The sequence below is a fragment of the Myotis nattereri genome (genome assembly GCF_964212035.1).
Source record: "Myotis nattereri genome assembly, chromosome: 5".
NCBI lineage: Eukaryota > Metazoa > Chordata > Mammalia > Chiroptera > Vespertilionidae > Myotis > Myotis nattereri.
The window spans coordinates 235,558-261,353 of NC_138080.1; the positions used below are offsets into that span (position 1 = coordinate 235,558).

General features: G+C 60.3%; 5 protein-coding genes across 5 annotated transcripts; all 5 read right to left on the minus strand.

Annotated features, from left to right (window-relative positions):
* Nucleotides 1-170: 170 nt before the first annotated feature.
* Nucleotides 171-956, minus strand: LOC308519272 (THO complex subunit 4-like; the record flags this gene model as incomplete). The annotated part of the gene is made up of 1 exon (XM_081091255.1): nucleotides 171-956. A coding segment is annotated over exon 1 (777 nt), but the record flags the coding sequence as incomplete, so codon positions are not given.
* Nucleotides 957-4,682: 3,726 nt separating this feature from the next.
* Nucleotides 4,683-5,468, minus strand: LOC308519273 (THO complex subunit 4-like; the record flags this gene model as incomplete). Its single annotated transcript, XM_081091256.1, has 1 exon — nucleotides 4,683-5,468. A coding segment is annotated over exon 1 (777 nt), but the record flags the coding sequence as incomplete, so codon positions are not given.
* Nucleotides 5,469-9,209: 3,741 nt separating this feature from the next.
* Nucleotides 9,210-14,597, minus strand: LOC308519275 (THO complex subunit 4-like; the record flags this gene model as incomplete). The annotated part of the gene is made up of 3 exons (XM_081091260.1): nucleotides 9,210-9,217; nucleotides 9,255-9,851; nucleotides 14,393-14,597. The coding sequence occupies 3 exons, from the start codon at nucleotides 14,595-14,597 to the stop codon at nucleotides 9,210-9,212; spliced, it is 810 nt and encodes a 269-aa protein (XP_080947386.1).
* Nucleotides 14,598-15,836: 1,239 nt separating this feature from the next.
* LOC308519276 (THO complex subunit 4-like) lies at nucleotides 15,837-19,102 on the minus strand (the record flags this gene model as incomplete). The annotated part of the gene is made up of 2 exons (XM_081091261.1): nucleotides 15,837-15,872; nucleotides 18,326-19,102. 2 exons carry the CDS (start codon nucleotides 19,100-19,102, stop codon nucleotides 15,837-15,839), a joined length of 813 nt encoding a protein of 270 aa, XP_080947387.1.
* Nucleotides 19,103-22,821: 3,719 nt separating this feature from the next.
* LOC308519277 (THO complex subunit 4-like) lies at nucleotides 22,822-23,601 on the minus strand (the record flags this gene model as incomplete). Its single annotated transcript, XM_081091262.1, has 1 exon — nucleotides 22,822-23,601. A coding segment is annotated over one exon (780 nt), but the record flags the coding sequence as incomplete, so codon positions are not given.
* Between the last annotated feature and the right edge of the window lie 2,195 nt (nucleotides 23,602-25,796).

Here is a 25,796-nt window from a genome sequence, read left to right on the forward strand (position 1 = left end):
GTGCTCCTCATCGCGTTGTAAGCGTCCAGCTGGGCGTCCAACTCCTCGGCGCCCCTCATCGCGTTGTAAGCGTCCAGCTGGGCGTCCAACTTCTTGGTGCCCCTCATCGCGCTGCCACTGTTCACCTGGGCGTCCAACTTTTTGGTGCCCCTCATCGGGCTGCCAGTGCTCACCTGGGCGTCCAGGTTTTTGGTGCTCCTCATCGAGTTGTAAGCGTCCAGCTGGGCGTCCAACTCCTCCGCAGCGATCTGTTGCTTTGAATTGCGTCCGGTGCCCCTGCCTGTAACCCGGCTGCCTCCGCGGGCGCGACTCGGCGTGCCGCCGCCAAAGCCTCCAGATCCTCGGTGTGTAGTCAGCCCGCCTCTGTTGCCACTCTGTACCGGCCTGCGCTGCGTGTGTATCTGTGAGGTGACGAGCTGGATGTTGAGGGGGCGGCCATCCAAAGGCACGCCGTGGTACTGTTTCATGGCTTCCAGGGCGTCTGCCTTCCGCTCAAAGTGCACGTGGGCTGACCCCAGGCTGCGGCCAGAGCGGTCGTAGTGGACACCGGCCTTCTTCAGAGGCCCGAACTCCGCAAACAGCTGCTGGACGTCCGCGTCGGACACTCCGAAGGCCAGGTTGGACAGAAGCAGCTTCCCCCCGGTCACCAGGCCGGCGCCCCTGCCCAAGCCCCTGCGGAAGCGGTCGCGTGGCCACGCGTCGGGAAGCTGTCTCGGCCTGCTGTAGGGCGCCGGCCGGTTCCTGCCTCGGCCGAGGGCCGCCCGGTTCCTGCACGGCCCGCCGCCCTGGCTCACTGGTGCGGCGGTTTGCGCTCCGCCACTGCGGCCTCCCTGGGAGCCGGCCCGGCCTCGGTCCCGGCCTCGGTCCCTGCCCCCGCCGCGGCCGCCCCGCTGGCTCCGGTTCAGCCTAATGATGTCGTCCAGAGACATGTTGACTTTGTCGGCCATGGCGGGCCCGGAATCGGCCTCGGATCGAGCCCGTGCGGGAAGCACGCCGGCCCTGAGCGGGCACCAGATGTTGGGGTCCAGGCGCAGGGATTCGCAAAGGTGTGGACGGACTCCTCGCGGAAGACGAAATGACAGGGAGACAGCGTTCGGACAGAGACAGCGTTCAGACGGAGACAGCGTTCGGACGGAGACAGCGTTCGGACCGAGACAGCATTCGGACCGAGACAGCGTTCACACGGAGACAGCGTTCAGACGCGCCCAGGGCTGAGAAGGTCTGCGAACCATAGACGCTGCGAGGCGCTGCCGCCCCTGCTTTTATAGCCCCAGAGCGTGGTGGGAGGAGCCAGAGAGACCCACCAATCAGCCGCTCCCAGGAATGAAGCGCCACTGTTTGGGAGACGCCAACTTTAGGGTGGGGCAGGTGGCCCAATCTCAAGGAAAGGCTCTCCCGAACGTGGCTGCGACGCCTGGGGTGCTTGACCGGCGCCTCTTGGGCAGGCTCCTCCAACCCGGGACCCGTGAAGAGTGTTGGGGGGTTTTATTTTACTTTATGTTATTCTTTCTTAATTCTGTGCTCATTTCTCTTCGTTCATTGCAATGGATTCTATCTCTCGGCAATGAACCGTTGTAAACATCGGTCCCATTTGCATTTGAAGGGAGCGGGCGGGGTGTGCGGGGGGCTGAGGGCGGGGGTGGGGGGGGTGGGGGTTGGGGGGAGGAAGGGGGCCAGGTTTGCGGGACGGGGGAGGGGGAGACCGGAGACGCAAACACCCCGGTCGTAGCGGCCCTTGGGGGTCATGGGAGGCAGAGGCTGAGGTGGATGTGAATGAAATGTGTATGCTTTCGTACCTTAGCTCTGAGCCCAGGACGCCAGAGGCCACCAGCAGTCAAACAGCCCCGTCAGAGAGCGGTGGTATAGATGTGTATGGATCTGTCCCTGTTCGTCGGTCTATGCTGTTCTCTATATTCCACGAATGAGTGAGATCGTGTGGTATTCATTTTTCTCTGACGGGCTAATTTCACTTAGCATAATGCTCTCCAGTTCCATCCATGCTGGCAAGAATTCCTTCTTTTCCCTACTTTTTTACCGCAGCGTAGTATTCCACTGTGTGGATGTAGCACAGTTGTGTGTGTGCGTGTTTGTGTTTACTGCATTTCTGTGAAATGCCCCCCCCCCCCACACCCCTATAGGCATATCCCTGGAGGCATCTCCCTACAGAAAGCAGCTTACCTACAGAAAGCAGCTTAGCGTTTGGCCCCTCCCTTGGGAGGGGGGGGTGGGTTTGGGGGCGGTGGGGCGCGGGGGGGGGGGGGCGGGGGGAGGGGGGACCCAGGTGCCAATGGCACCTTGAGGGCTTCCAGTGTGGTGGGAGCAGGGACACCTTGCAGGTTACATGAATCCATCTCTGGAAGAGGACACTGAGGCTGATGCAGGTGAAACTGATTTGCATAAACGGGTCAGTTATCAGGGAGACCGGAAGCTGGAGTTGAAGAAGTTGAGGGCCAGGGCGAGGGTGCCCTTCTGAACAGGGTGAAGAGTGGGGGCCTAGGGAGAGAATGCCCTCTGTCTGCAGTCAAACAGCTTAGCCCTACCGGGGGAGGGCATGACTCGTCCCCGTGTCTGTGGGGCCCTTGGGAGCAGGGTCTGAGGGAGGCGAGTGCTTGTCTGGGCGTGACTGCGGACGTAAACACACAGTCACGCACAGACGCTTCTTGACCTGAATGGTCCGTCGGCATCCATGAGCACCCTTCAGCCCCTGCCTTCTCGTAGGCGGCGCGCCCCCTGCTTGTCCTTCCCCCCTCAGGTCAAGTCTGGGCACCTGTTTCTGCCTTCCCCAGAGGTGGCTGCAGGAGGGTGACCTGCATTAGCGCTACTCGACCAGCAGAGGGCGGGACGGGCTCTTACGCCATGCTTGGGCTGGGCCCTCTGGTCCAGCTCCCTCTCTGGATGAATGCTCAGGCCCCTGTCCAGAGACCAAGTAACCCGGCCGGGCCACATGGGCTTGCCGAAGGGTCTAAAGCATTGAACGGCTGGATCAATGTCATTACTAAAGAGGGGTTTTTTCGTTTGTTTGTTTTTCTTTTCATTTCATTTCATTTCATTTCATTTCATTTCATTTTCTGTGTGCGTGTGCGTGTGCGTGGAGGGGGGGAGCCGGGGGAGGTGCGTGGGTGTGGTTGTGGGTGTGCTTCTGCGTGTGCGTGTGCGTGTGTGTGTGTGTGTGTGTGTGTGTGTAAATCCGCAGTCACGCACGGACACTTCTTGGTCTGCATGGCCCGTCGGAAACCATGAGCACCCTTCAGCCCCTGCCTTCTTGCAGACAGCGTGCCCCCTGCTCGTCCTTTCCTGCTCCGGTTAAGTCCCGGCACCTGGCTCCGGCTGCAGAAAGGTGGTGGCTTGCTTTGGTGCTTCTCGACCAGCTGAGGGCGGGACCAGCTCTTCGGCCCCGGCCCCAGTCAACCCAATCCACAGCCAAAGACTATGTCAGGGCAGGGCCATCTGGTCGGCCGCCCCTCCCCCCCCCACCCCCCTCCCTCTGTGGATGAATGGCCAGGCCCCCGCCCAGAGACCAGGTTCGGGCCTGGCCATCCGGCCTTGCCGAAGCGTCAGAACGTTGAAAGGCTGGATCAGCGTGTTTTCTAAGGAGGTTTGTGCGTGTGTGTGTGTGTGTTTGTGTGTGTGTGTGTGTGTGTGTGTGTGTGTGTTTGTGTGGTTTTTTTTGGAGGGTTTTTTTGTTGTTGTTTTTGTTTGTTTGTTTGTTTGTTTGTTTGTTTTTGCTGCACCCATTTCTGTTTATTATGGCCAAGGTGAAAACGCCAGCTCCTCCACAACAGCAACCAGTAAAATTTTTCCCCAAAATGACTAGGTACAACACAGGTCTTTTTCGGAATTTTTTAATAAAATAAACGTTAAAGAAAACGCTTTGCGTGAGTTTTAATTAAATCCTATTTCAAAACAGAAGAAACAATTCCCCAATGGGCCACAGGTCCCCGCCAGCCCACCCTCGGGAAGCACGGCGAGACGATTTCCAGGCCTAGCTCCACCACCCACGCACGCACTGACTTGGTGGTGCTTTAGCTGGTGTCCATCATGGCGTCGTAAGCGTCCAGGTGGGCGTCCAACTCCTCGGTGTCCATCACCGTGTTGTAAGCGTCCAGCTGGGCGTCCAACTCCTCGGTGTCCATGACCGTGTTGTAAGCGTCCAGCAGGGCGTCCTCCAACTCCTCGGCGCCCCTCATCGCGTTGTAAGCGTCCTTCTGGGGGTCCAGCTGCTCGGCGCCCCTCATCGCGTTGTAAGCGTCCTTCTGTGGGTCCAGCTGCTCGGCGCCCCTCATCGCGTTGTAAGCGTCCTTCTGGGGGTCCAGCTGCTCGGCGCCCCTCATCGCGTTGTACGCGTCCTTCTGGGGGTCCAACTCCTCGGCGCCCCTCATGGCATTGTACGCGTCCTTCTGGGCGTCCATCTCCTCCGTGTCCCTCATCGCGCCGGCAGTGCTCAGCTGGGCGTCCAACTTTTTGGTGCCCCTCATCGGGCTGCCAGTGCTCACCTGGGCGTCCAGCTTTTTGGTGCTCCTCATCGCGTTGTAAGCGTCCAGCTGGGCGTCCAACTCCTCGGCGCCCCTCATCGCGTTGTAAGCGTCCAGCTGGGCGTCCAACTTCTTGGTGCCCCTCATCGCGCTGCCACTGTTCACCTGGGCGTCCAACTTTTTGGTGCCCCTCATCGGGCTGCCAGTGCTCACCTGGGCGTCCAGGTTTTTGGTGCTCCTCATCGAGTTGTAAGCGTCCAGCTGGGCGTCCAACTCCTCCGCAGCGATCTGTTGCTTTGAATTGCGTCCGGTGCCCCTGCCTGTAAGCCGGCTGCCTCCGCGGGCGCGACTCGGCGTGCCGCCGCCAAAGCCTCCAGATCCTCGGTGTGTAGTCAGCCCGCCTCTGTTGCCACTCTGTACCGGCGTGCGCTGCGTGTGTATCTGTGAGGTGACGAGCTGGATGTTGAGGGGGCGGCCATCCAAAGGCACGCCGTGGTACTGTTTCATGGCTTCCAGGGCGTCTGCCTTCCGCTCAAAGTGCACGTGGGCTGACCCCAGGCTGCGGCCAGAGCGGTCGTAGTGGACACCGGCCTTCTTCAGAGGCCCGAACTCCGCAAACAGCTGCTGGACGTCCGCGTCGGACACTCCGAAGGCCAGGTTGGACAGAAGCAGCTTCCCCCCGGTCACCAGGCCGGCGCCCCTGCCCAAGCCCCTGCGGAAGCGGTCGCGTGGCCACGCGTCGGGAAGCTGTCTCGGCCTGCTGTAGGGCGCCGGCCGGTTCCTGCCTCGGCCGAGGGCCGCCCGGTTCCGGCACGGCCCGCCGCCCTGGCTCACTGGTGCGGCGGTTTGCGCTCCGCCACTGCGGCCTCCCTGGGAGCCGGCCCGGCCTCGGTCCCGGCCTCGGTCCCTGCCCCCGCCGCGGCCGCCCCGCTGGCTCCGGTTCAGCCTAATGATGTCGTCCAGAGACATGTTGACTTTGTCGGCCATGGCGGGCCCGGAATCGGCCTCGGATCGAGCCCGTGCGGGAAGCACGCCGGCCCTGAGCGGGCACCAGATGTTGGGGTCCAGGCGCAGGGATTCGCAAAGGTGTGGACGGACTCCTCGCGGAAGACGAAATGACAGGGAGACAGCGTTCGGACAGAGACAGCGTTCAGACGGAGACAGCGTTCGGACGGAGACAGCGTTCGGACCGAGACAGCGTTCGGACCGAGACAGCGTTCACACGGAGACAGCGTTCAGACGCGCCCAGGGCTGAGAAGGTCTGCGAACCATAGACGCTGCGAGGCGCTGCCGCCCCTGCTTTTATAGCCCCAGAGCGTGGTGGGAGGAGCCAGAGAGACCCACCAATCAGCCGCTCCCAGGAATGAAGCGCCACTGTTTGGGAGACGCCAACTTTAGGGTGGGGCAGGTGGCCCAATCTCAAGGAAAGGCTCTCCCGAACGTGGCTGCGACGCCTGGGGTGCTTGACCGGCGCCTCTTGGGCAGGCTCCTCCAACCCGGGACCCGTGAAGAGTGTTGGGGGGTTTTATTTTACTTTATGTTATTCTTTCTTAATTCTGTGCTCATTTCTCTTCGTTCATTGCAATGGATTCTATCTCTCGGCAATGAACCGTTGTAAACATCGGTCCCATTTGCATTTGAAGGGAGCGGGCGGGGTGTGCGGGGGGCTGAGGGCGGGGGTGGGGGGGTGGGGGTTGGGGGGAGGAAGGGGGCCAGGTTTGCGGGAGGGGGGAGGGGGAGACCGGAGACGCAAACACCCCGGTCGTAGCGGCCCTTGGGGGTCATGGGAGGCAGAGGCTGAGGTGGATGTGAATGAAATGTGTATGCTTTCGTACCTTAGCTCTGAGCCCAGGACGCCAGAGGCCACCAGCAGTCAAACAGCCCCGTCAGAGAGCGGTGGTATAGATGTGTATGGATCTGTCCCTGTTCGTCGGTCTATGCTGTTCTCTATATTCCACGAATGAGTGAGATCGTGTGGTATTCATTTTTCTCTGACGGGCTAATTTCACTTAGCATAATGCTCTCCAGTTCCATCCATGCTGGCAAGAATTCCTTCTTTTCCCTACTTTTTTACCGCAGCGTAGTATTCCACTGTGTGGATGTAGCACAGTTGTGTGTGTGCGTGTTTGTGTTTACTGCATTTCTGTGAAATGCCCCCCCCCCACACACCCCTATAGGCATATCCCTGGAGGCATCTCCCTACAGAAAGCAGCTTACCTACAGAAAGCAGCTTAGCGTTTGGCCCCTCCCTTGGGAGGGGGGGGTGGGTTTGGGGGCGGTGGGGCGCGGGGGGGGGGGCGGGGGGAGGGGGGACCCAGGTGCCAATGGCACCTTGAGGGCTTCCAGTGTGGTGGGAGCAGGGACACCTTGCAGGTTACATGAATCCATCTCTGGAAGAGGACACTGAGGCTGAGGCAGGTGAAACTGATTTGCATAAACGGGTCAGTTATCAGGGAGACCGGAAGCTGGAGTTGAAGTAGTTGAGGGCCAGGGCGAGGGTGCCCTTCTGAACAGGGTGAAGAGTGGGGGCCTAGGGAGAGAATGCCCTCTGTCTGCAGTCAAACAGCTTAGCCCTACCGAGGGAGGGCATGACTCGTCCCCGTGTCTGTGGGGCCCTTGGGAGCAGGGTCTGAGGGAGGCGAGTGCTTGTCTGGGCGTGACTGCGGACGTAAACACACAGTCACGCACAGACGCTTCTTGACCTGAATGGTCCGTCGGCATCCATGAGCACCCTTCAGCCCCTGCCTTCTCGTAGGCGGCGCGCCCCCTGCTTGTCCTTCCCCCCTCAGGTCAAGTCTGGGCACCTGTTTCTGCCTTCCCCAGAGGTGGCTGCAGGAGGGTGACCTGCATTAGCGCTACTCGACCAGCAGAGGGCGGGACGGGCTCTTACGCCATGCTTGGGCTGGGCCCTCTGGTCCAGCTCCCTCTCTGGATGAATGCTCAGGCCCCTGTCCAGAGACCAAGTAACCCGGCCGGGCCACATGGGCTTGCCGAAGGGTCTAAAGCATTGAACGGCTGGATCAATGTCATTACTAAAGAGGGGTTTTTTCGTTTGTTTGTTTTTCTTTTCATTTCATTTCATTTCATTTCATTTCATTTCATTTTCTGTGTGCGTGTGCGTGTGCGTGGAGGGGGGGAGCCGGGGGAGGTGCGTGGGTGTGGTTGTGGGTGTGCTTCTGCGTGTGCGTGTGCGTGTGCGTGTGCGCGCGCGCGCGCGCGCGTGTGTGTGTGTGTGTGTGTGTGTGTGTGTGTAAATCCGCAGTCACGCACGGACACTTCTTGGTCTGCATGGCCCGTCGGAAACCATGAGCACCCTTCAGCCCCTGCCTTCTTGCAGACAGCGTGCCCCCTGCTCGTCCTTTCCCGCTCCGGTTAAGTCCCGGCACCTGGCTCCGGCTGCAGAAAGGTGGTGGCTTGCTTTGGTGCTTCTCGACCAGCTGAGGGCGGGACCAGCTCTTCGGCCCCGGCCCCAGTCAACCCAATCCACAGCCAAAGACTATGTCAGGGCAGGGCCATCTGGTCGGCCGCCCCTCCCCCCCCCCCCACCCCCCTCCCTCTGTGGATGAATGGCCAGGCCCCCGCCCAGAGACCAGGTTCGGGCCTGGCCATCCGGCCTTGCCGAAGCGTCAGAACGTTGAAAGGCTGGATCAGCGTGTTTTCTAAGGAGGTTTGTGCGTGTGTGTGTGTGTGTTTGTGTGTGTGTGTGTGTGTGTGTGTGTGTGTGTGTTTGTGTGGTTTTTTTTGGAGGGTTTTTTTGGTGTTGTTTTTGTTTGTTTGTTTGTTTGTTTGTTTGTTTTTGCTGCACCCATTTCTGTTTATTATGGCCAAGGTGAAAACGCCAGCTCCTCCACAACAGCAACCAGTAAAATTTTTCCCCAAAATGACTAGGTACAACACAGGTCTTTTTCGGAATTTTTTAATAAAATAAACGTTAAAGAAAACGCTTTGCGTGAGTTTTAATTAAATCCTATTTCAAAACAGAAGAAACAATTCCCCAATGGGCCACAGGTCCCCGCCAGCCCACCCTCGGGAAGCACGGCGAGACGATTTCCAGGCCTAGCTCCACCACCCACGCACGCACTGACTTGGTGGTGCTTTAGCTGGTGTCCATCATGGCGTCGTAAGCGTCCAGGTGGGCGTCCAACTCCTCGGTGTCCATCACCGTGTTGTAAGCGTCCAGCTGGGCGTCCAACTCCTCGGTGTCCATGACCGTGTTGTAAGCGTCCAGCAGGGCGTCCTCCAACTCCTCGGCGCCCCTCATCGCGTTGTAAGCGTCCTTCTGGGGGTCCAGCTGCTCGGCGCCCCTCATCGCGTTGTAAGCGTCCTTCTGTGGGTCCAGCTGCTCGGCGCCCCTCATCGCGTTGTAAGCGTCCTTCTGGGGGTCCAGCTGCTCGGCGCCCCTCATCGCGTTGTACGCGTCCTTCTGGGGGTCCAACTCCTCGGCGCCCCTCATGGCATTGTACGCGTCCTTCTGGGCGTCCATCTCCTCCGTGTCCCTCATCGCGCCGGCAGTGCTCAGCTGGGCGTCCAACTTTTTGGTGCCCCTCATCGGGCTGCCAGTGCTCACCTGGGCGTCCAGCTTTTTGGTGCTCCTCATCGCGTTGTAAGCGTCCAGCTGGGCGTCCAACTCCTCGGCGCCCCTCATCGCGTTGTAAGCGTCCAGCTGGGCGTCCAACTTCTTGGTGCCCCTCATCGCGCTGCCACTGTTCACCTGGGCGTCCAACTTTTTGGTGCCCCTCATCGGGCTGCCAGTGCTCACCTGGGCGTCCAGGTTTTTGGTGCTCCTCATCGAGTTGTAAGCGTCCAGCTGGGCGTCCAACTCCTCCGCAGCGATCTGTTGCTTTGAATTGCGTCCGGTGCCCCTGCCTGTAAGCCGGCTGCCTCCGCGGGCGCGACTCGGCGTGCCGCCGCCAAAGCCTCCAGATCCTCGGTGTGTAGTCAGCCCGCCTCTGTTGCCACTCTGTACCGGCCTGCGCTGCGTGTGTATCTGTGAGGTGACGAGCTGGATGTTGAGGGGGCGGCCATCCAAAGGCACGCCGTGGTACTGTTTCATGGCTTCCAGGGCGTCTGCCTTCCGCTCAAAGTGCACGTGGGCTGACCCCAGGCTGCGGCCAGAGCGGTCGTAGTGGACACCGGCCTTCTTCAGAGGCCCGAACTCCGCAAACAGCTGCTGGACGTCCGCGTCGGACACTCCGAAGGCCAGGTTGGACAGAAGCAGCTTCCCCCCGGTCACCAGGCCGGCGCCCCTGCCCAAGCCCCTGCGGAAGCGGTCGCGTGGCCACGCGTCGGGAAGCTGTCTCGGCCTGCTGTAGGGCGCCGGCCGGTTCCTGCCTCGGCCGAGGGCCGCCCGGTTCCGGCACGGCCCGCCGCCCTGGCTCACTGGTGCGGCGGTTTGCGCTCCGCCACTGCGGCCTCCCTGGGAGCCGGCCCGGCCTCGGTCCCGGCCTCGGTCCCTGCCCCCGCCGCGGCCGCCCCGCTGGCTCCGGTTCAGCCTAATGATGTCGTCCAGAGACATGTTGACTTTGTCGGCCATGGCGGGCCCGGAATCGGCCTCGGATCGAGCCCGTGCGGGAAGCACGCCGGCCCTGAGCGGCCACCAGATGTTGGGGTCCAGGCGCAGGGATTCGCAAAGGTGTGGACGGACTCCTCGCGGAAGACGAAATGACACGGACACAGCGTTCGGACAGAGACAGCGTTCAGACGGAAACAGCGTTCGGACGGAGACAGCGTTCGGACCGAGACAGCGTTCGGACCGAGACAGCGTTCACACGGAGACAGCGTTCAGACGCGCCCAGGGCTGAGAAGGTCTGCGAACCATAGACGCTGCGAGGCGCTGCCGCCCCTGCTTTTATAGCCCCAGAGCGTGGTGGGAGGAGCCAGAGAGACCCACCAATCAGCCGCTCCCAGGAATGAAGCGCCACTGTTTGGGTGGGGCAGGTGGCTTTAGGGTGGGGCAGGTGGCTCAATCTCAAGGAAAGGCTCTCCCGAACGTGGCTGCGACGCCTGGGGCGCTTGACCGGCGCCTCTTGGGCAGGCTCCTCCAACCCGGGACCCGTGAAGAGTGTTGGGGGGTTTTATTTTACTTTATGTTATTCTTTCTTAATTCTGTGCTCATTTCTCTTCGTTCATTGCAATGGATTCTATCTCTCGGCAATGAACCGTTGTAAACATCGGTCCCATTTGCATTTGAAGGGAGCGGGCGGGGTGTGCGGGGGGCTGAGGGTGGGGGTGGGGGGGGTGGGGGGTGGGGGGAGGAAGGGGGCCAGGTTTGCGGGAGGGGGGAGGGGGAGACCGGAGACGCAAACACCCCGGTCGTAGCGGCCCTTGGGGGTCATGGGAGGCAGAGGCTGAGGTGGATGTGAATGAAATGTGTATGCTTTCGTACCTTAGCTCTGAGCCCAGGACGCCAGAGGCCACCAGCAGTCAAACAGCCCCGTCAGAGAGCGGTGGTCTAGATGTGTATGGATCTGTCCCTGTTCGTCGGTCTATGCTGTTCTCTATATTCCACGAATGAGTGAGATCGTGTGGTATTCATTTTTCTCTGACGGGCTAATTTCACTTAGCATAATGCTCTCCAGTTCCATCCATGCTGGCAAGAATTCCTTCTTTTCCCTACTTTTTTACCGCAGCGTAGTATTCCACTGTGTGGATGTAGCACAGTTGTGTGTGTGCGTGTTTGTGTTTACTGCATTTCTGTGAAATGCCCCCCCACCCCCCACCCCCACACCCCTATAGGCATATCCCTGGAGGCATCTCCCTACAGAAAGCAGCTTACCTACAGAAAGCAGCTTAGCGTTTGGCCCGTCCCTTGGGAGGGGGGGGGTGGGTTTGGGGGCGGTGGGGCGCGGGGGGTGGGGGCGGGGGGAGGGGGGACCCAGGTGCCAATGGCACCTTGAGGGCTTCCAGTGTGGTGGGAGCAGGGACACCTTGCAGGTTACATGAATCCATCTCTGGAAGAGGACACTGAGGCTGAGGCAGGTGAAACTGATTTGCATAAACGGGTCAGTTATCAGGGAGACCGGAAGCTGGAGTTGAAGAAGTTGAGGGCCAGGGCGAGGGTGCCCTTCTGAACAGGGTGAAGAGTGGGGGCCTAGGGAGAGAATGCCCTCTGTCTGCAGTCAAACAGCTTAGCCCTACCGAGGGAGGGCATGACTCGTCCCCGTGTCTGTGGGGCCCTTGGGAGCAGGGTCTGAGGGAGGCGAGTGCTTGTCTGGGCGTGACTGCGGACGTAAACACACAGTCACGCACAGACGCTTCTTGACCTGAATGGTCCGTCGGCATCCATGAGCACCCTTCAGCCCCTGCCTTCTCGTAGGCGGCGCGCCCCCTGCTTGTCCTTCCCCCCTCAGGTCAAGTCCGGGCACCTGTTTCTGCCTTCCCCAGAGGTGGCTGCAGGAGGGTGACCTGCATTAGCGCTACTCGACCAGCAGAGGGCGGGACGGGCTCTTACGCCATGCTTGGGCTGGGCCCTCTGGTCCAGCTCCCTCTCTGGATGAATGCTCAGGCCCCTGTCCAGAGACCAAGTAACCCAGCCGGGCCACATGGGCTTGCTGAAGGGTCTAAAGCATTGAACGGCTGGATCAATGTCATTACTAAAGAGGGGTTTTTTCGTTTGTTTGTTTTTGTTTTTATTTCATTTCATTTCATTTCATTTCATTTTCTGTGTGCGTGTGCGTGTGCGTGGAGGGGGGGAGCCGGGGGAGGTGCGTGGGTGTGGTTGTGGGTGTGCTTCTGCGTGTGCGTGTGCGTGTGCGTGTGCGCGCGTGGGTGTGTGTGTGTGTGTGTGTGTGTGTAAATCCGCAGTCACGCACGGACACTTCTTGGTCTGCATGGCCCGTCGGAAACCATGAGCACCCTTCAGCCCCTGCCTTCTTGCAGACAGCGTGCCCCCTGCTCGTCCTTGCCCGCTCCGGTTAAGTCCCGGCACCTGGCTCCGGCTGCAGAAAGGTGGTGGCTTGCTTTGGCGCTGCTCGACCAGCCGAGGGCGGGACCAGCTCTTCGGCCCCGGCCCCAGTCAACCCAATCCACAGCCAAAGACTATGTCAGGGCAGGGCCATCTGGTCGGCCGCCCCTCCCCCACCCCCACCCCCACCCCCCTCCCTCTGTGGATGAATGGCCAGGCCCCCGCCCAGAGACCAGGTTCGGGCCTGGCCATCCGGCCTTGCCGAAGCGTCAGAACGTTGAAAGGCTGGATCAGCGTGTTTTCTAAGGAGGTTTGTGCGTGTGTGTGTGTGTGTGTGTTTGTGTGTGTGTGTGTTTGTGTGTGTGTGTGTGTGTTTGTGTCGTTTATTTTGGAGGGTTTTTTGTTGTTGTTTTTGTTTGTTTGTTTGTTTGTTTTTGCTGCACCCATTTCTGTTTATTATGGCCAAGGTGAAAACGCCAGCTCCTCCACAACAGCAACCAGTAAAATTTTTCCCCAAAATGACTAGGTACAACACAGGTCTTTTTCGGAATTTTTTAATAAAATAAACGTTAAAGAAAACGCTTTGCGTGAGTTTTAATTAAATCCTATTTCAAAACAGAAGAAACAATTCCCCAATGGGCCACAGGTCCCCGCCAGCCCACCCTCGGGAAGCACCGCGAGACGATTTCCAGGCCTAGCTCCACCACCCACGCACGCACTGACTTGGTGGTGCTTTAGCTGGTGTCCATCATGGCGTCGTAAGCGTCCAGCTGGGCATCCAACTCCTCGGTGTCCATGACCGTGTTGTAAGCGTCCAGCTGGGCGTCCAACTCCTCGGTGTCCATGACCGTGTTGTAAGCGTCCAGCAGGGCGTCCTCCAACTCCTCGGCGCCCCTCATCGCGTTGTCAGCGTCCTTCTGGGGGTCCAGCTGCTCGGCGCCCCTCATCGCGTTGTAAGCGTCCTTCTGGGGGTCCAGCTGCTCGGCGCCCCTCATCGCGTTGTACGCGTCCTTCTGGGGGTGGAGCTGCTCGGCGCCCCTCATCGCGTTGTACGCGTCCTTCTGGGGGTCCAACTCCTCGGCGCCCCTCATGGCGTTGTACGCGTCCTTCTGGGCGTCCATCTCCTCCGTGTCCCTCATCGCGCCGGCAGTGCTCAGCTGGGCGTCCAACTTTTTGGTGCCCCTCATCGGGCTGCCAGTGCTCACCTGGGCGTCCAGCTTTTTGGTGCTCCTCATCGCGTTGTAAGCGTCCAGCTGGGCGTCCAACTCCTCGGCGCCCCTCATCGCGTTGTAAGCGTCCAGCTGGGCGTCCAACTTCTTGGTGCCCCTCATCGCGCTGCCACTGTTCACCTGGGCGTCCAACTTTTTGGTGGCCCTCATCGCGCTGCCACTGTTCACCTGGGCGTCCAACTTTTTGGTGCCCCTCATCGGGCTGCCAGTGCTCACCTGGGCGTCCAGCTTTTTGGTGCTCCTCATCGAGTTGTAAGCGTCCAGCTGGGCGTCCAACTCCTCCGCAGCGATCTGTTGCTTTGAATTGCGTCCGGTGCCCCTGCCTGTAAGCCGGCTGCCTCCGCGGGCGCGACTCGGCGTGCCGCCGCCAAAGCCTCCAGATCCTCGGTGTGTAGTCAGCCCGCCTCTGTTGCCACTCTGTACCGGCGTGCGCTGCGTGTGTATCTGTGAGGTGACGAGCTGGATGTTGAGGGGGCGGCCATCCAAAGGCACGCCGTGGTACTGTTTCATGGCTTCCAGGGCGTCTGCCTTCCGCTCAAAGTGCACGTGGGCTGACCCCAGGCTGCGGCCAGAGCGTTCGTAGTGGACACCGGCCTTCTTCAGAGGCCCGAACTCCGCAAACAGCTGCTGGACGTCCGCGTCGGACACTCCGAAGGCCAGGTTGGACAGAAGCAGCTTCCCCCCGGTCACCAGGCCGGCGCCCCTGCCCAAGCCCCTGCGGAAGCTGTCGCGTGGCCACGCGTCGGGAAGCTGTCTCGGCCTGCTGTAGGGCGCCGGCCGGTTCCTGCCTCGGCCGAGGGCCGCCCGGTTCCGGCACGGCCCGCCGCCCTGGCTCACTGGTGCGGCGGTTTGCGCTCCGCCACTGCGGCCTCCCTGGGAGCCGGCCCGGCCTCGGTCCCGGCCTCGGTCCCTGCCCCCGCCGCCGCGGCCGCCCCGCTGACTCCGGTTCAGCCTAATGATGTCGTCCAGAGACATGTTGACTTTGTCGGCCATGGCGGGCCCGGAATCGGCCTCGGATCGAGCCCGTGCGGGAAGCACGCCGGCCCTGAGCGGGCACCAGATGTTGGGGTCCAGGCGCAGGGATTCGCAAAGGTGTGGACGGACTCCTCGCGGAAGACGAAATGACACGGACACAGCGTTCGGACAGAGACAGCGTTCAGACGGAAACAGCGTTCGGACGGAGACAGCGTTCGGACCGAGACAGCGTTCGGACCGAGACAGCGTTCACACGGAGACAGCGTTCAGACGCGCCCAGGGCTGAGAAGGTCTGCGAACCATAGACGCTGCGAGGCGCTGCCGCCCCTGCTTTTATAGCCCCAGAGCGTGGTGGGAGGAGCCAGAGAGACCCACCAATCAGCCGCTCCCAGGAATGAAGCGCCACTGTTTGGGTGGGGCAGGTGGCTTTAGGGTGGGGCAGGTGGCTCAATCTCAAGGAAAGGCTCTCCCGAACGTGGCTGCGACGCCTGGGGCGCTTGACCGGCGCCTCTTGGGCAGGCTCCTCCAACCCGGGACCCGTGAAGAGTGTTGGGGGGTTTTATTTTACTTTATGTTATTCTTTCTTAATTCTGTGCTCATTTCTCTTCGTTCATTGCAATGGATTCTATCTCTCGGCAATGAACCGTTGTAAACATCGGTCCCATTTGCATTTGAAGGGAGCGGGCGGGGTGTGCGGGGGGCTGAGGGTGGGGGTGGGGGGGGTGGGGGGTGGGGGGAGGAAGGGGGCCAGGTTTGCGGGAGGGGGGAGGGGGAGACCGGAGACGCAAACACCCCAGTCGTAGCGGCCCTTGGGGGTCATGGGAGGCAGAGGCTGAGGTGGATGTGAATGAAATGTGTATGCTTTCGTACCTTAGCTCTGAGCCCAGGACGCCAGAGGCCACCAGCAGTCAAACAGCCCCGTCAGAGAGCGGTGGTCTAGATGTGTATGGATCTGTCCCTGTTCGTCGGTCTATGCTGTTCTCTATATTCCACGAATGAGTGAGATCGTGTGGTATTCATTTTTCTCTGACGGGCTAATTTCACTTAGCATAATGCTCTCCAGTTCCATCCATGCTGGCAAGAATTCCTTCTTTTCCCTACTTTTTTACCGCAGCGTAGTATTCCACTGTGTGGATGTAGCACAGTTGTGTGTGTGCGTGTTTGTGTTTACTGCATTTCTGTGAAATGCCCCCCCCACCCCCCACCCCCACACCCCTATAGGCATATCCCTGGAGGCATCTCCCTACAGAAAGCAGCTTACCTACAGAAAGCAGCTAAGCGTTTGGCCCGTCCCTTGGGAGGGGGGGGTGGGTTTGGGGGCGGTGGGGCGCGGGGGGTGGGGGCGGGGGGAGGGGGGACCCAGGTGCCAATGGCACCTTGAGGGCTTCCAGTGTGGTGGGAGCAGGGACACCTTGCAGGTTACATGAATCCATCTCTGGAAGAGGACACTGAGGCTGAGGCAGGTGAAACTGATTTGCATAAACGGGTCAGTTATCAGGGAGACCGGAAGCTGGAGTTGAAGAAGTTGAGGGCCAGGGCGAGGGTGCCCTTCTGAACAGGGTGAAGAGTGGGGGCCTAGGGAGAGAATGCCCTCTGTCTGCAGTCAAACAGCTTAGCCCTACCGAGGGAGGGCATGACTCGTCCCCGTGTCTGTGGGGCCCTTGGGAGCAGGGTCTGAGGGAGGCGAGTGCTTGTCTGGGCGTGACTGCGGACGTAAACACACAGTCACGCACAGACGCTTCTTGACCTGAATGGTCCGTCGGCATCCATGAGCACCCTTCAGCCCCTGCCTTCTCGTAGGCGGCGCGCCCCCTGCTTGTCCTTCCCCCCTCAGGTCAAGTCTGGGCACCTGTTTCTGCCTTCCCCAGAGGTGGCTGCAGGAGGGTGACCTGCATTAGCGCTACTCGACCAGCAGAGGGCGGGACGGGCTCTTACGCCATGCTTGGGCTGGGCCCTCTGGTCCAGCTCCCTCTCTGGATGAATGCTCAGGCCCCTGTCCAGAGACCAAGTAACCCGGCCGGGCCACATGGGCTTGCCGAAGGGTCTAAAGCATTGAACGGCTGGATCAATGTCATTACTAAAGAGGGGTTTTTTCGTTTGTTTGTTTTTGTTTTTATTTCATTTCATTTCATTTCATTTCATTTTCTGTGTGCGTGTGCGTGTGCGTGGAGGGGGGGAGCCGGGGGAGGTGCGTGGGTGTGGTTGTGGGTGTGCTTCTGCGTGTGCGTGTGCGTGTGCGTGTGCGTGTGCGCGCGTGGGTGTGTGTGTGTGTGTGTGTGTGTGTAAATCCGCAGTCACGCACGGACACTTCTTGGTCTGCATGGCCCGTCGGAAACCATGAGCACCCTTCAGCCCCTGCCTTCTTGCAGACAGCGTGCCCCCTGCTCGTCCTTGCCCGCTCCGGTTAAGTCCCGGCACCTGGCTCCGGCTGCAGAAAGGTGGTGGCTTGCTTTGGCGCTGCTCGACCAGCCGAGGGCGGGACCAGCTCTTAGGCCCCGGCCCCAGTCAACCCAATCCACAGCCAAAGACTATGTCAGGGCAGGGCCATCTGGTCGGCCGCCCCTCCCCCACCCCCACCCCCACCCCCCTCCCTCTGTGGATGAATGGCCAGGCCCCCGCCCAGAGACCAGGTTCGGGCCTGGCCATCCGGCCTTGCCGAAGCGTCAGAACGTTGAAAGGCTGGATCAGCGTGTTTTCTAAGGAGGTTTGTGCGTGTGTGTGTGTGTGTGTGTTTGTGTGTGTGTGTGTTTGTGTGTGTGTGTGTGTTTGTGTCGTTTATTTTGGAGGGTTTTTTGTTGTTTTTGTTTGTTTGTTTGTTTGTTTGTTTGTTTTTGCTGCACCCATTTCTGTTTATTATGGCCAAGGTGAAAACGCCAGCTCCTCCACAACAGCAACCAGTAAAATTTTTCCCCAAAATGACTAGGTACAACACAGGTCTTTTTCGGAATTTTTTAATAAAATAAACGTTAAAGAAAACGCTTTGCGTGAGTTTTAATTAAATCCTATTTCAAAACAGAAGAAACAATTCCCCAATGGGCCACAGGTCCCCGCCAGCCCACCCTCGGGAAGCACCGCGAGACGATTTCCAGGCCTAGCTCCACCACCCACGCACGCACTGACTTGGTGGTGCTTTAGCTGGTGTCCATCATGGCGTCGTAAGCGTCCAGCTGGGCGTCCAACTCCTCGGTGTCCATGACCGTGTTGTAAGCGTCCAGCTGGGCGTCCAACTCCTCGGTGTCCATGACCGTGTTGTAAGCGTCCAGCAGGGCGTCCTCCAACTCCTGGGCGCCCCTCATCGCGTTGTCAGCGTCCTTCTGGGGGTCCAGCTGCTCGGCGCCCCTCATCGCGTTGTCAGCGTCCTTCTGGGGGTCCAGCTGCTCGGCGCCCCTCATCGCGTTGTACGCGTCCTTCTGGGGGTCCAACTCCTCGGCGCCCCTCATGGCGTTGTACGCGTCCTTCTGGGCGTCCATCTCCTCCGTGTCCCTCATCGCGCCGGCAGTGCTCAGCTGGGCGTCCAACTTTTTGGTGCCCCTCATCGGGCTGCCAGTGCTCACCTGGGCGTCCAGCTTTTTGGTGCTCCTCATCGCGTTGTAAGCGTCCAGCTGGGCGTCCAACTCCTCGGCGCCCCTCATCGCGTTGTAAGCGTCCAGCTGGGCGTCCAACTTCTTGGTGCCCCTCATCGCGCTGCCACTGTTCACCTGGGCGTCCAACTTTTTGGTGCCCCTCATCGGGCTGCCAGTGCTCACCTGGGCGTCCAGCTTTTTGGTGCTCCTCATCGAGTTGTAAGCGTCCAGCTGGGCGTCCAACTCCTCCGCAGCGATCTGTTGCTTTGAATTGCGTCCGGTGCCCCTGCCTGTAAGCCGGCTGCCTCCGCGGGCGCGACTCGGCGTGCCGCCGCCAAAGCCTCCAGATCCTCGGTGTGTAGTCAGCCCGCCTCTGTTGCCACTCTGTACCGGCGTGCGCTGCGTGTGTATCTGTGAGGTGACGAGCTGGATGTTGAGGGGGCGGCCATCCAAAGGCACGCCGTGGTACTGTTTCATGGCTTCCAGGGCGTCTGCCTTCCGCTCAAAGTGCACGTGGGCTGACCCCAGGCTGCGGCCAGAGCGTTCGTAGTGGACACCGGCCTTCTTCAGAGGCCCGAACTCCGCAAACAGCTGCTGGACGTCCGCGTCGGACACTCCGAAGGCCAGGTTGGACAGAAGCAGCTTCCCCCCGGTCACCAGGCCGGCGCCCCTGCCCAAGCCCCTGCGGAAGCTGTCGCGTGGCCACGCGTCGGGAAGCTGTCTCGGCCTGCTGTAGGGCGCCGGCCGGTTCCTGCCTCGGCCGAGGGCCGCCCGGTTCCGGCACGGCCCGCCGCCCTGGCTCACTGGTGCGGCGGTTTGCGCTCCGCCACTGCGGCCTCCCTGGGAGCCGGCCCGGCCTCGGTCCCGGCCTCGGTCCCTGCCCCCGCCGCCGCGGCCGCCCCGCTGGCTCCGGTTCAGCCTAATGATGTCGTCCAGAGACATGTTGACTTTGTCGGCCATGGCGGGCCCGGAATCGGCCTCGGATCGAGCCCGTGCGGGAAGCACGCCGGCCCTGAGCGGGCACCAGATGTTGGGGTCCAGGCGCAGGGATTCGCAAAGGTGTGGACGGACTCCTCGCGGAAGACGAAATGACACGGACACAGCGTTCGGACAGAGACAGCGTTCAGACGGAAACAGCGTTCGGACGGAGACAGCGTTCGGACCGAGACAGCGTTCGGACCGAGACAGCGTTCACACGGAGACAGCGTTCAGACGCGCCCAGGGCTGAGAAGGTCTGCGAACCATAGACGCTGCGAGGCGCTGCCGCCCCTGCTTTTATAGCCCCAGAGCGTGGTGGGAGGAGCCAGAGAGACCCACCAATCAGCCGCTCCCAGGAATGAAGCGCCACTGTTTGGGTGGGGCAGGTGGCTTTAGGGTGGGGCAGGTGGCTCAATCTCAAGGAAAGGCTCTCCCGAACGTGGCTGCGACGCCTGGGGCGCTTGACCGGCGCCTCTTGGGCAGGCTCCTCCAACCCGGGACCCGTGAAGAGTGTTGGGGGGTTTTATTTTACTTTATGTTATTCTTTCTTAATTCTGTGCTCATTTCTCTTCGTTCATTGCAATGGATTCTATCTCTCGGCAATGAACCGTTGTAAACATCGGTCCCATTTGCATTTGAAGGGAGCGGGTGGGGTGTGCGGGGGGCTGAGGGTGGGGGTGGGGGGGGTGGGGGGTGGGGGGAGGAAGGGGGCCAGGTTTGCGGGAGGGGGGAGTGGGAGACCGGAGACGCAAACACCCCGGTCGTAGCGGCCCTTGGGGGTCATGGGAGGCAGAGGCTGAGGTGGATGTGAATGAAATGTGTATGCTTTCGTACCTTAGCTCTGAGCCCAGGACGCCAGAGGCCACCAGCAGTCAAACAGCCCCGTCAGAGAGCGGTGGTCTAGATGTGTATGGATCTGTCCCTGTTCGTCGGTCTATGCTGTTCTCTATATTCCACGAATGAGTGAGATCGTGTGGTATTCATTTTTCTCTGACGGGCTAATTTCACTTAGCATAATGCTCTCCAGTTCCATCCATGCTGGCAAGAATTCCTTCTTTTCCCTACTTTTTTACCGCAGCGTAGTATTCCACTGTGTGGATGTAGCACAGTTGTGTGTGTGCGTGTTTGTGTTTACTGCATTTCTGTGAAATGCCCCCCCACCCCCCACCCCCACACCCCTATAGGCATATCCCTGGAGGCATCTCCCTACAGAAAGCAGCTTACCTACAGAAAGCAGCTTAGCGTTTGGCCCGTCCCTTGGGAGGGGGGGGGTGGGTTTGGGGGCGGTGGGGCGCGGGGGGTGGGGGCGGGGGGAGGGGGGACCCAGGTGCCAATGGCACCTTGAGGGCTTCCAGTGTGGTGGGAGCAGGGACACCTTGCAGGTTACATGAATCCATCTCTGGAAGAGGACACTGAGGCTGAGGCAGGTGAAACTGATTTGCATAAACGGGTCAGTTATCAGGGAGACCGGAAGCTGGAGTTGAAGAAGTTGAGGGCCAGGGCGAGGGTGCCCTTCTGAACAGGGTGAAGAGTGGGGGCCTAGGGAGAGAATGCCCTCTGTCTGCAGTCAAACAGCTTAGCCCTACCGAGGGAGGGCATGACTCGTCCCCGTGTCTGTGGGGCCCTTGGGAGCAGGGTCTGAGGGAGGCGAGTGCTTGTCTGGGCGTGACGGCGGACGTAAACACACAGTCACGCACAGACGCTTCTTGACCTGAATGGTCCGTCGGCATCCATGAGCACCCTTCAGCCCCTGCCTTCTCGTAGGCGGCGCGCCCCCTGCTTGTCCTTCCCCCCTCAGGTCAAGTCCGGGCACCTGTTTCTGCCTTCCCCAGAGGTGGCTGCAGGAGGGTGACCTGCATTAGCGCTACTCGACCAGCAGAGGGCGGGACGGGCTCTTACGCCATGCTTGGGCTGGGCCCTCTGGTCCAGCTCCCTCTCTGGATGAATGCTCAGGCCCCTGTCCAGAGACCAAGTAACCCGGCCGGGCCACATGGGCTTGCCGAAGGGTCTAAAGCATTGAACGGCTGGATCAATGTCATTACTAAAGAGGGGTTTTTTCGTTTGTTTGTTTTTGTTTTTATTTCATTTCATTTCATTTCATTGCATTTTCTGTGTGCGTGTGCGTGTGCGTGGAGGGGGGGAGCCGGGGGAGGTGCGTGGGTGTGGTTGTGGGTGTGCTTCTGCGTGTGCGTGTGCGTGTGCGTGTGCGCGCGTGGGTGTGTGTGTGTGTGTGTGTGTGTGTAAATCCACAGTCACGCACGGACACTTCTTGGTCTGCATGGCCAGTCGGAAACCATGAGCACCCTTCAGCCCCTGCCTTCTTGCAGACAGCGTGCCCCCTGCTCGTCCTTGCCCGCTCCGGTTAAGTCCCGGCACCTGGCTCCGGCTGCAGAAAGGTGGTGGCTTGCTTTGGCGCTGCTCGACCAGCCGAGGGCGGGACCAGCTCTTCGGCCCCGGCCCCAGTCAACCCAATCCACAGCCAAAGACTATGTCAGGGCAGGGCCATCTGGTCGGCCGCCCCTCCCCCACCCCCACCCCCACCCCCCTCCCTCTGTGGATGAATGGCCAGGCCCCCGCACAGAGACCAGGTTCGGGCCTGGCCATCCGGCCTTGCCGAAGCGTCAGAACGTTGAAAGGCTGGATCAGCGTGTTTTCTAAGGAGGTTTGTGCGTGTGTGTGTGTGTGTGTTTGTGTGTGTGTGTGTTTGTGTGTGTGTGTGTGTGTTTGTGTCGTTTATTTTGGAGGGTTTTTTGTTGTTTTTGTTTGTTTGTTTGTTTGTTTGTTTGTTTTTGCTGCACCCATTTCTGTTTATTATGGCCAAGGTGAAAACGCCAGCTCCTCCACAACAGCAACCAGTAAAATTTTTCCCCAAAATGACTAGGTACAACACAGGTCTTTTTCGGAATTTTTTAATAAAATAAACGTTAAAGAAAACGCTTTGCGTGAGTTTTAATTAAATCCTATTTCAAAACAGAAGAAACAATTCCCCAATGGGCCACAGGTCCCCGCCAGCCCACCCTCGGGAAGCACCGCGAGACGATTTCCAGGCCTAGCTCCACCACCCACGCACGCACTGACTTGGTGGTGCTTTAGCTGGTGTCCATCATGGCGTCGTAAGCGTCCAGCTGGGCGTCCAACTCCTCGGTGTCCATGACCGTGTTGTAAGCGTCCAGCTGGGCGTCCAACTCCTCGGTGTCCATGACCGTGTTGTAAGCGTCCAGCAGGGCGTCCTCCAACTCCTGGGCGCCCCTCATCGCGTTGTCAGCGTCCTTCTGGGGGTCCAGCTGCTCGGCGCCCCTCATCGCGTTGTCAGCGTCCTTCTGGGGGTCCAGCTGCTCGGCGCCCCTCATCGCGTTGTACGCGTCCTTCTGGGGGTCCAACTCCTCGGCGCCCCTCATGGCGTTGTACGCGTCCTTCTGGGCGTCCATCTCCTCCGTGTCCCTCATCGCGCCGGCAGTGCTCAGCTGGGCGTCCAACTTTTTGGTGCCCCTCATCGGGCTGCCAGTGCTCACCTGGGCGTCCAGCTTTTTGGTGCTCCTCATCGCGTTGTAAGCGTCCAGCTGGGCGTCCAACTTCTTGGTGCCCCTCATCGCGCTGCCACTGTTCACCTGGGCGTCCAACTTTTTGGTGCCCCTCATCGCGCTGCCACTGTTCACCTGGGCGTCCAACTTTTTGGTGCCCCTCATCGGGCTGCCAGTGCTCACCTGGGCGTCCAGCTTTTTGGTGCTCCTCATCGAGTTGTAAGCGTCCAGCTGGGCGTCCAACTCCTCCGCAGCGATCTGTTGCTTTGAATTGCGTCCGGTGCCCCTGCCTGTAAGCCGGCTGCCTCCGCGGGCGCGACTCGGCGTGCCGCCGCCAAAGCCTCCAGATCCTCGGTGTGTAGTCAGCCCGCCTCTGTTGCCACTCTGTACCGGCGTGCGCTGCGTGTGTATCTGTGAGGTGACGAGCTGGATGTTGAGGGGGCGGCCATCCAAAGGCACGCTGTGGTACTGTTTCATGGCTTCCAGGGCGTCTGCCTTCCGCTCAAAGTGCACGTGGGCTGACCCCAGGCTGCGGCCAGAGCGGTCGTAGTGGACACCGGCCTTCTTCAGAGGCCCGAACTCCGCAAACAGCTGCTGGACGTCCGCGTCGGACACTCCGAAGGCCAGGTTGGACAGAAGCAGCTTCCCCCCGGTCACCAGGCCGGCGCCCCTGCCCAAGCCCCTGCGGAAGCGGTCGCGTGGCCACGCGTCGGGAAGCTGTCTCGGCCTGCTGTAGGGCGCCGGCCGGTTCCTGCCTCGGCCGAGGGCCGCCCGGTTCCGGCACGGCCCGCCGCCCTGGCTCACTGGTGCGGCGGTTTGCGCTCCGCCACTGCGGCCTCCCTGGGAGCCGGCCCGGCCTCGGTCCCGGCCTCGGTCCCTGCCCCCGCCGCCGCGGCCGCCCCGCTGGCTCCGGTTCAGCCTAATGATGTCGTCCAGAGACATGTTGACTTTGTCGGCCATGGCGGGCCCGGAATCGGCCTCGGATCGAGCCCGTGCGGGAAGCACGCCGGCCCTGAGCGGGCACCAGATGTTGGGGTCCAGGCGCAGGGATTCGCAAAGGTGTGGACGGACTCCTCGCGGAAGACGAAATGACACGGACACAGCGTTCGGACAGAGACAGCGTTCAGACGGAAACAGCGTTCGGACGGAGACAGCGTTCGGACGGAGACAGCGTTCGGACCGAGACAGCGTTCAGACCGAGACAGCGTTCACACGGAGACAGCGTTCAGACGCGCCCAGGGCTGAGAAGGTCTGCGAACCATAGACGCTGCGAGGCGCTGCCGCCCCTGCTTTTATAGCCCCAGAGCGTGGTGGGAGGAGCCAGAGAGACCCACCAATCAGCCGCTCCCAGGAATGAAGCGCCACTGTTTGGGAGACGCCAACTTTAGGGTGGGGCAGGTGGCCCAATCTCAAGGAAAGGCTCTCCCGAACGTGGCTGCGACGCCTGGGGTGCTTGACCGGCGCCTCTTGGGCAGGCTCCTCCAACCCGGGACCCGTGAAGAGTGTTGGGGGGTTTTATTTTACTTTATGTTATTCTTTCTTAATTCTGTGCTCATTTCTCTTCGTTCATTGCAATGGATTCTATCTCTCGGCAATGAACCGTTGTAAACATCGGTCCCATTTGCATTTGAAGGGAGCGGGCGGGGTGTGCGGGGGGAGGAAGGGGGCCAGGTTTGCGGGAGGGGGGAGGGGGAGACCGGAGACGCAAACACCCCGGTCGTAGCGGCCCTTGGGGGTCATGTGAGGCAGAGGCTGAGGTGGATGTGAATGAAATTTGTATGCTTTCGTACCTTAGCTCTGAGCCCAGGACGCCAGAGGCCACCAGCAGTCAAACAGCCCCGTCAGAGAGCGGTGGTCTAGATGTGTATGGATCTGTCCCTGTTCGTCGGTCTATGCTGTTCTCTATATTCCACGAATGAGTGAGATCGTGTGGTATTCATTTTTCTCTGACGGGCTAATTTCACTTAGCATAATGCTCTCCAGTTCCATCCATGCTGGCAAGAATTCCTTCTTTTCCCTACTTTTTTACCGCAGCGTAGTATTCCACTGTGTGGATGTAGCACAGTTGTGTGTGTGCTTGTTTGTGTTTACTGCATTTCTGTGAAATGCCCCCCCACCCCCCACCCCCACACCCCTATAGGCATATCCCTGGAGGCATCTCCCTACAGAAAGCAGCTTACCTACAGAAAGCAGCTTAGCGTTTGGCCCGTCCCTTGGGAGGGGGTGGGTGGGTTTGGGGGCAGTGGGGCGCGGGGGGTGGGGGCGGGGGGAGGGGGGACCCAGGTGCCAATGGCTCCTTGAGGGCTTCCAGTGTGGTGGGAGCAGGGACACCTTGCAGGTTACATGAATCCATCTCTGGAAGAGGACACTGAGGCTGAGGCAGGTGAAACTGATTTGCATAAACGGGTCAGTTATCAGGGAGACCGGAAGCTGGAGTTGAAGAAGTTGAGGGCCAGGGCGAGGGTGCCCTTCTGAACAGGGTGAAGAGTGGGGGCCTAGGGAGAGAATGCCCTCTGTCTGCAGTCAAACAGCTTAGCCCTACCGAGGGAGGGCATGACTCGTCCCCGTGTCTGTGGGGCCCTTGGGAGCAGGGTCTGAGGGAGGCGAGTGCTTGTCTGGGCGTGACTGCGGACGTAAACACACAGTCACGCACAGACGCTTCTTGACCTGAATGGTCCGTCGGCATCCATGAGCACCCTTCAGCCCCTGCCTTCTCGTAGGCGGCGCGCCCCCTGCTTGTCCTTCCCCCCTCAGGTCAAGTCCGGGCACCTGTTTCTGCCTTCCCCAGAGGTGGCTGCAGGAGGGTGACCTGCATTAGCGCTACTCGACCAGCAGAGGGCGGGACGGGCTCTTACGCCATGCTTGGGCTGGGCCCTCTGGTCCAGCTCCCTCTCTGGATGAATGCTCAGGCCCCTGTCCAGAGACCAAGTAACCCGGCCGGGCCACATGGGCTTGCCGAAGGGTCTAAAGCATTGAACGGCTGGATCAATGTCATTACTAAAGAGGGGTTTTTTCGTTTGTTTGTTTTTGTTTTTATTTCATTTCATTTCATTTCATTTCATTTTCTGTGTGCGTGTGCGTGTGCGTGGAGGGGGGGAGCCGGGGGAGGTGCGTGGGTGTGGTTGTGGGTGTGCTTCTGCGTGTGCGTGTGCGTG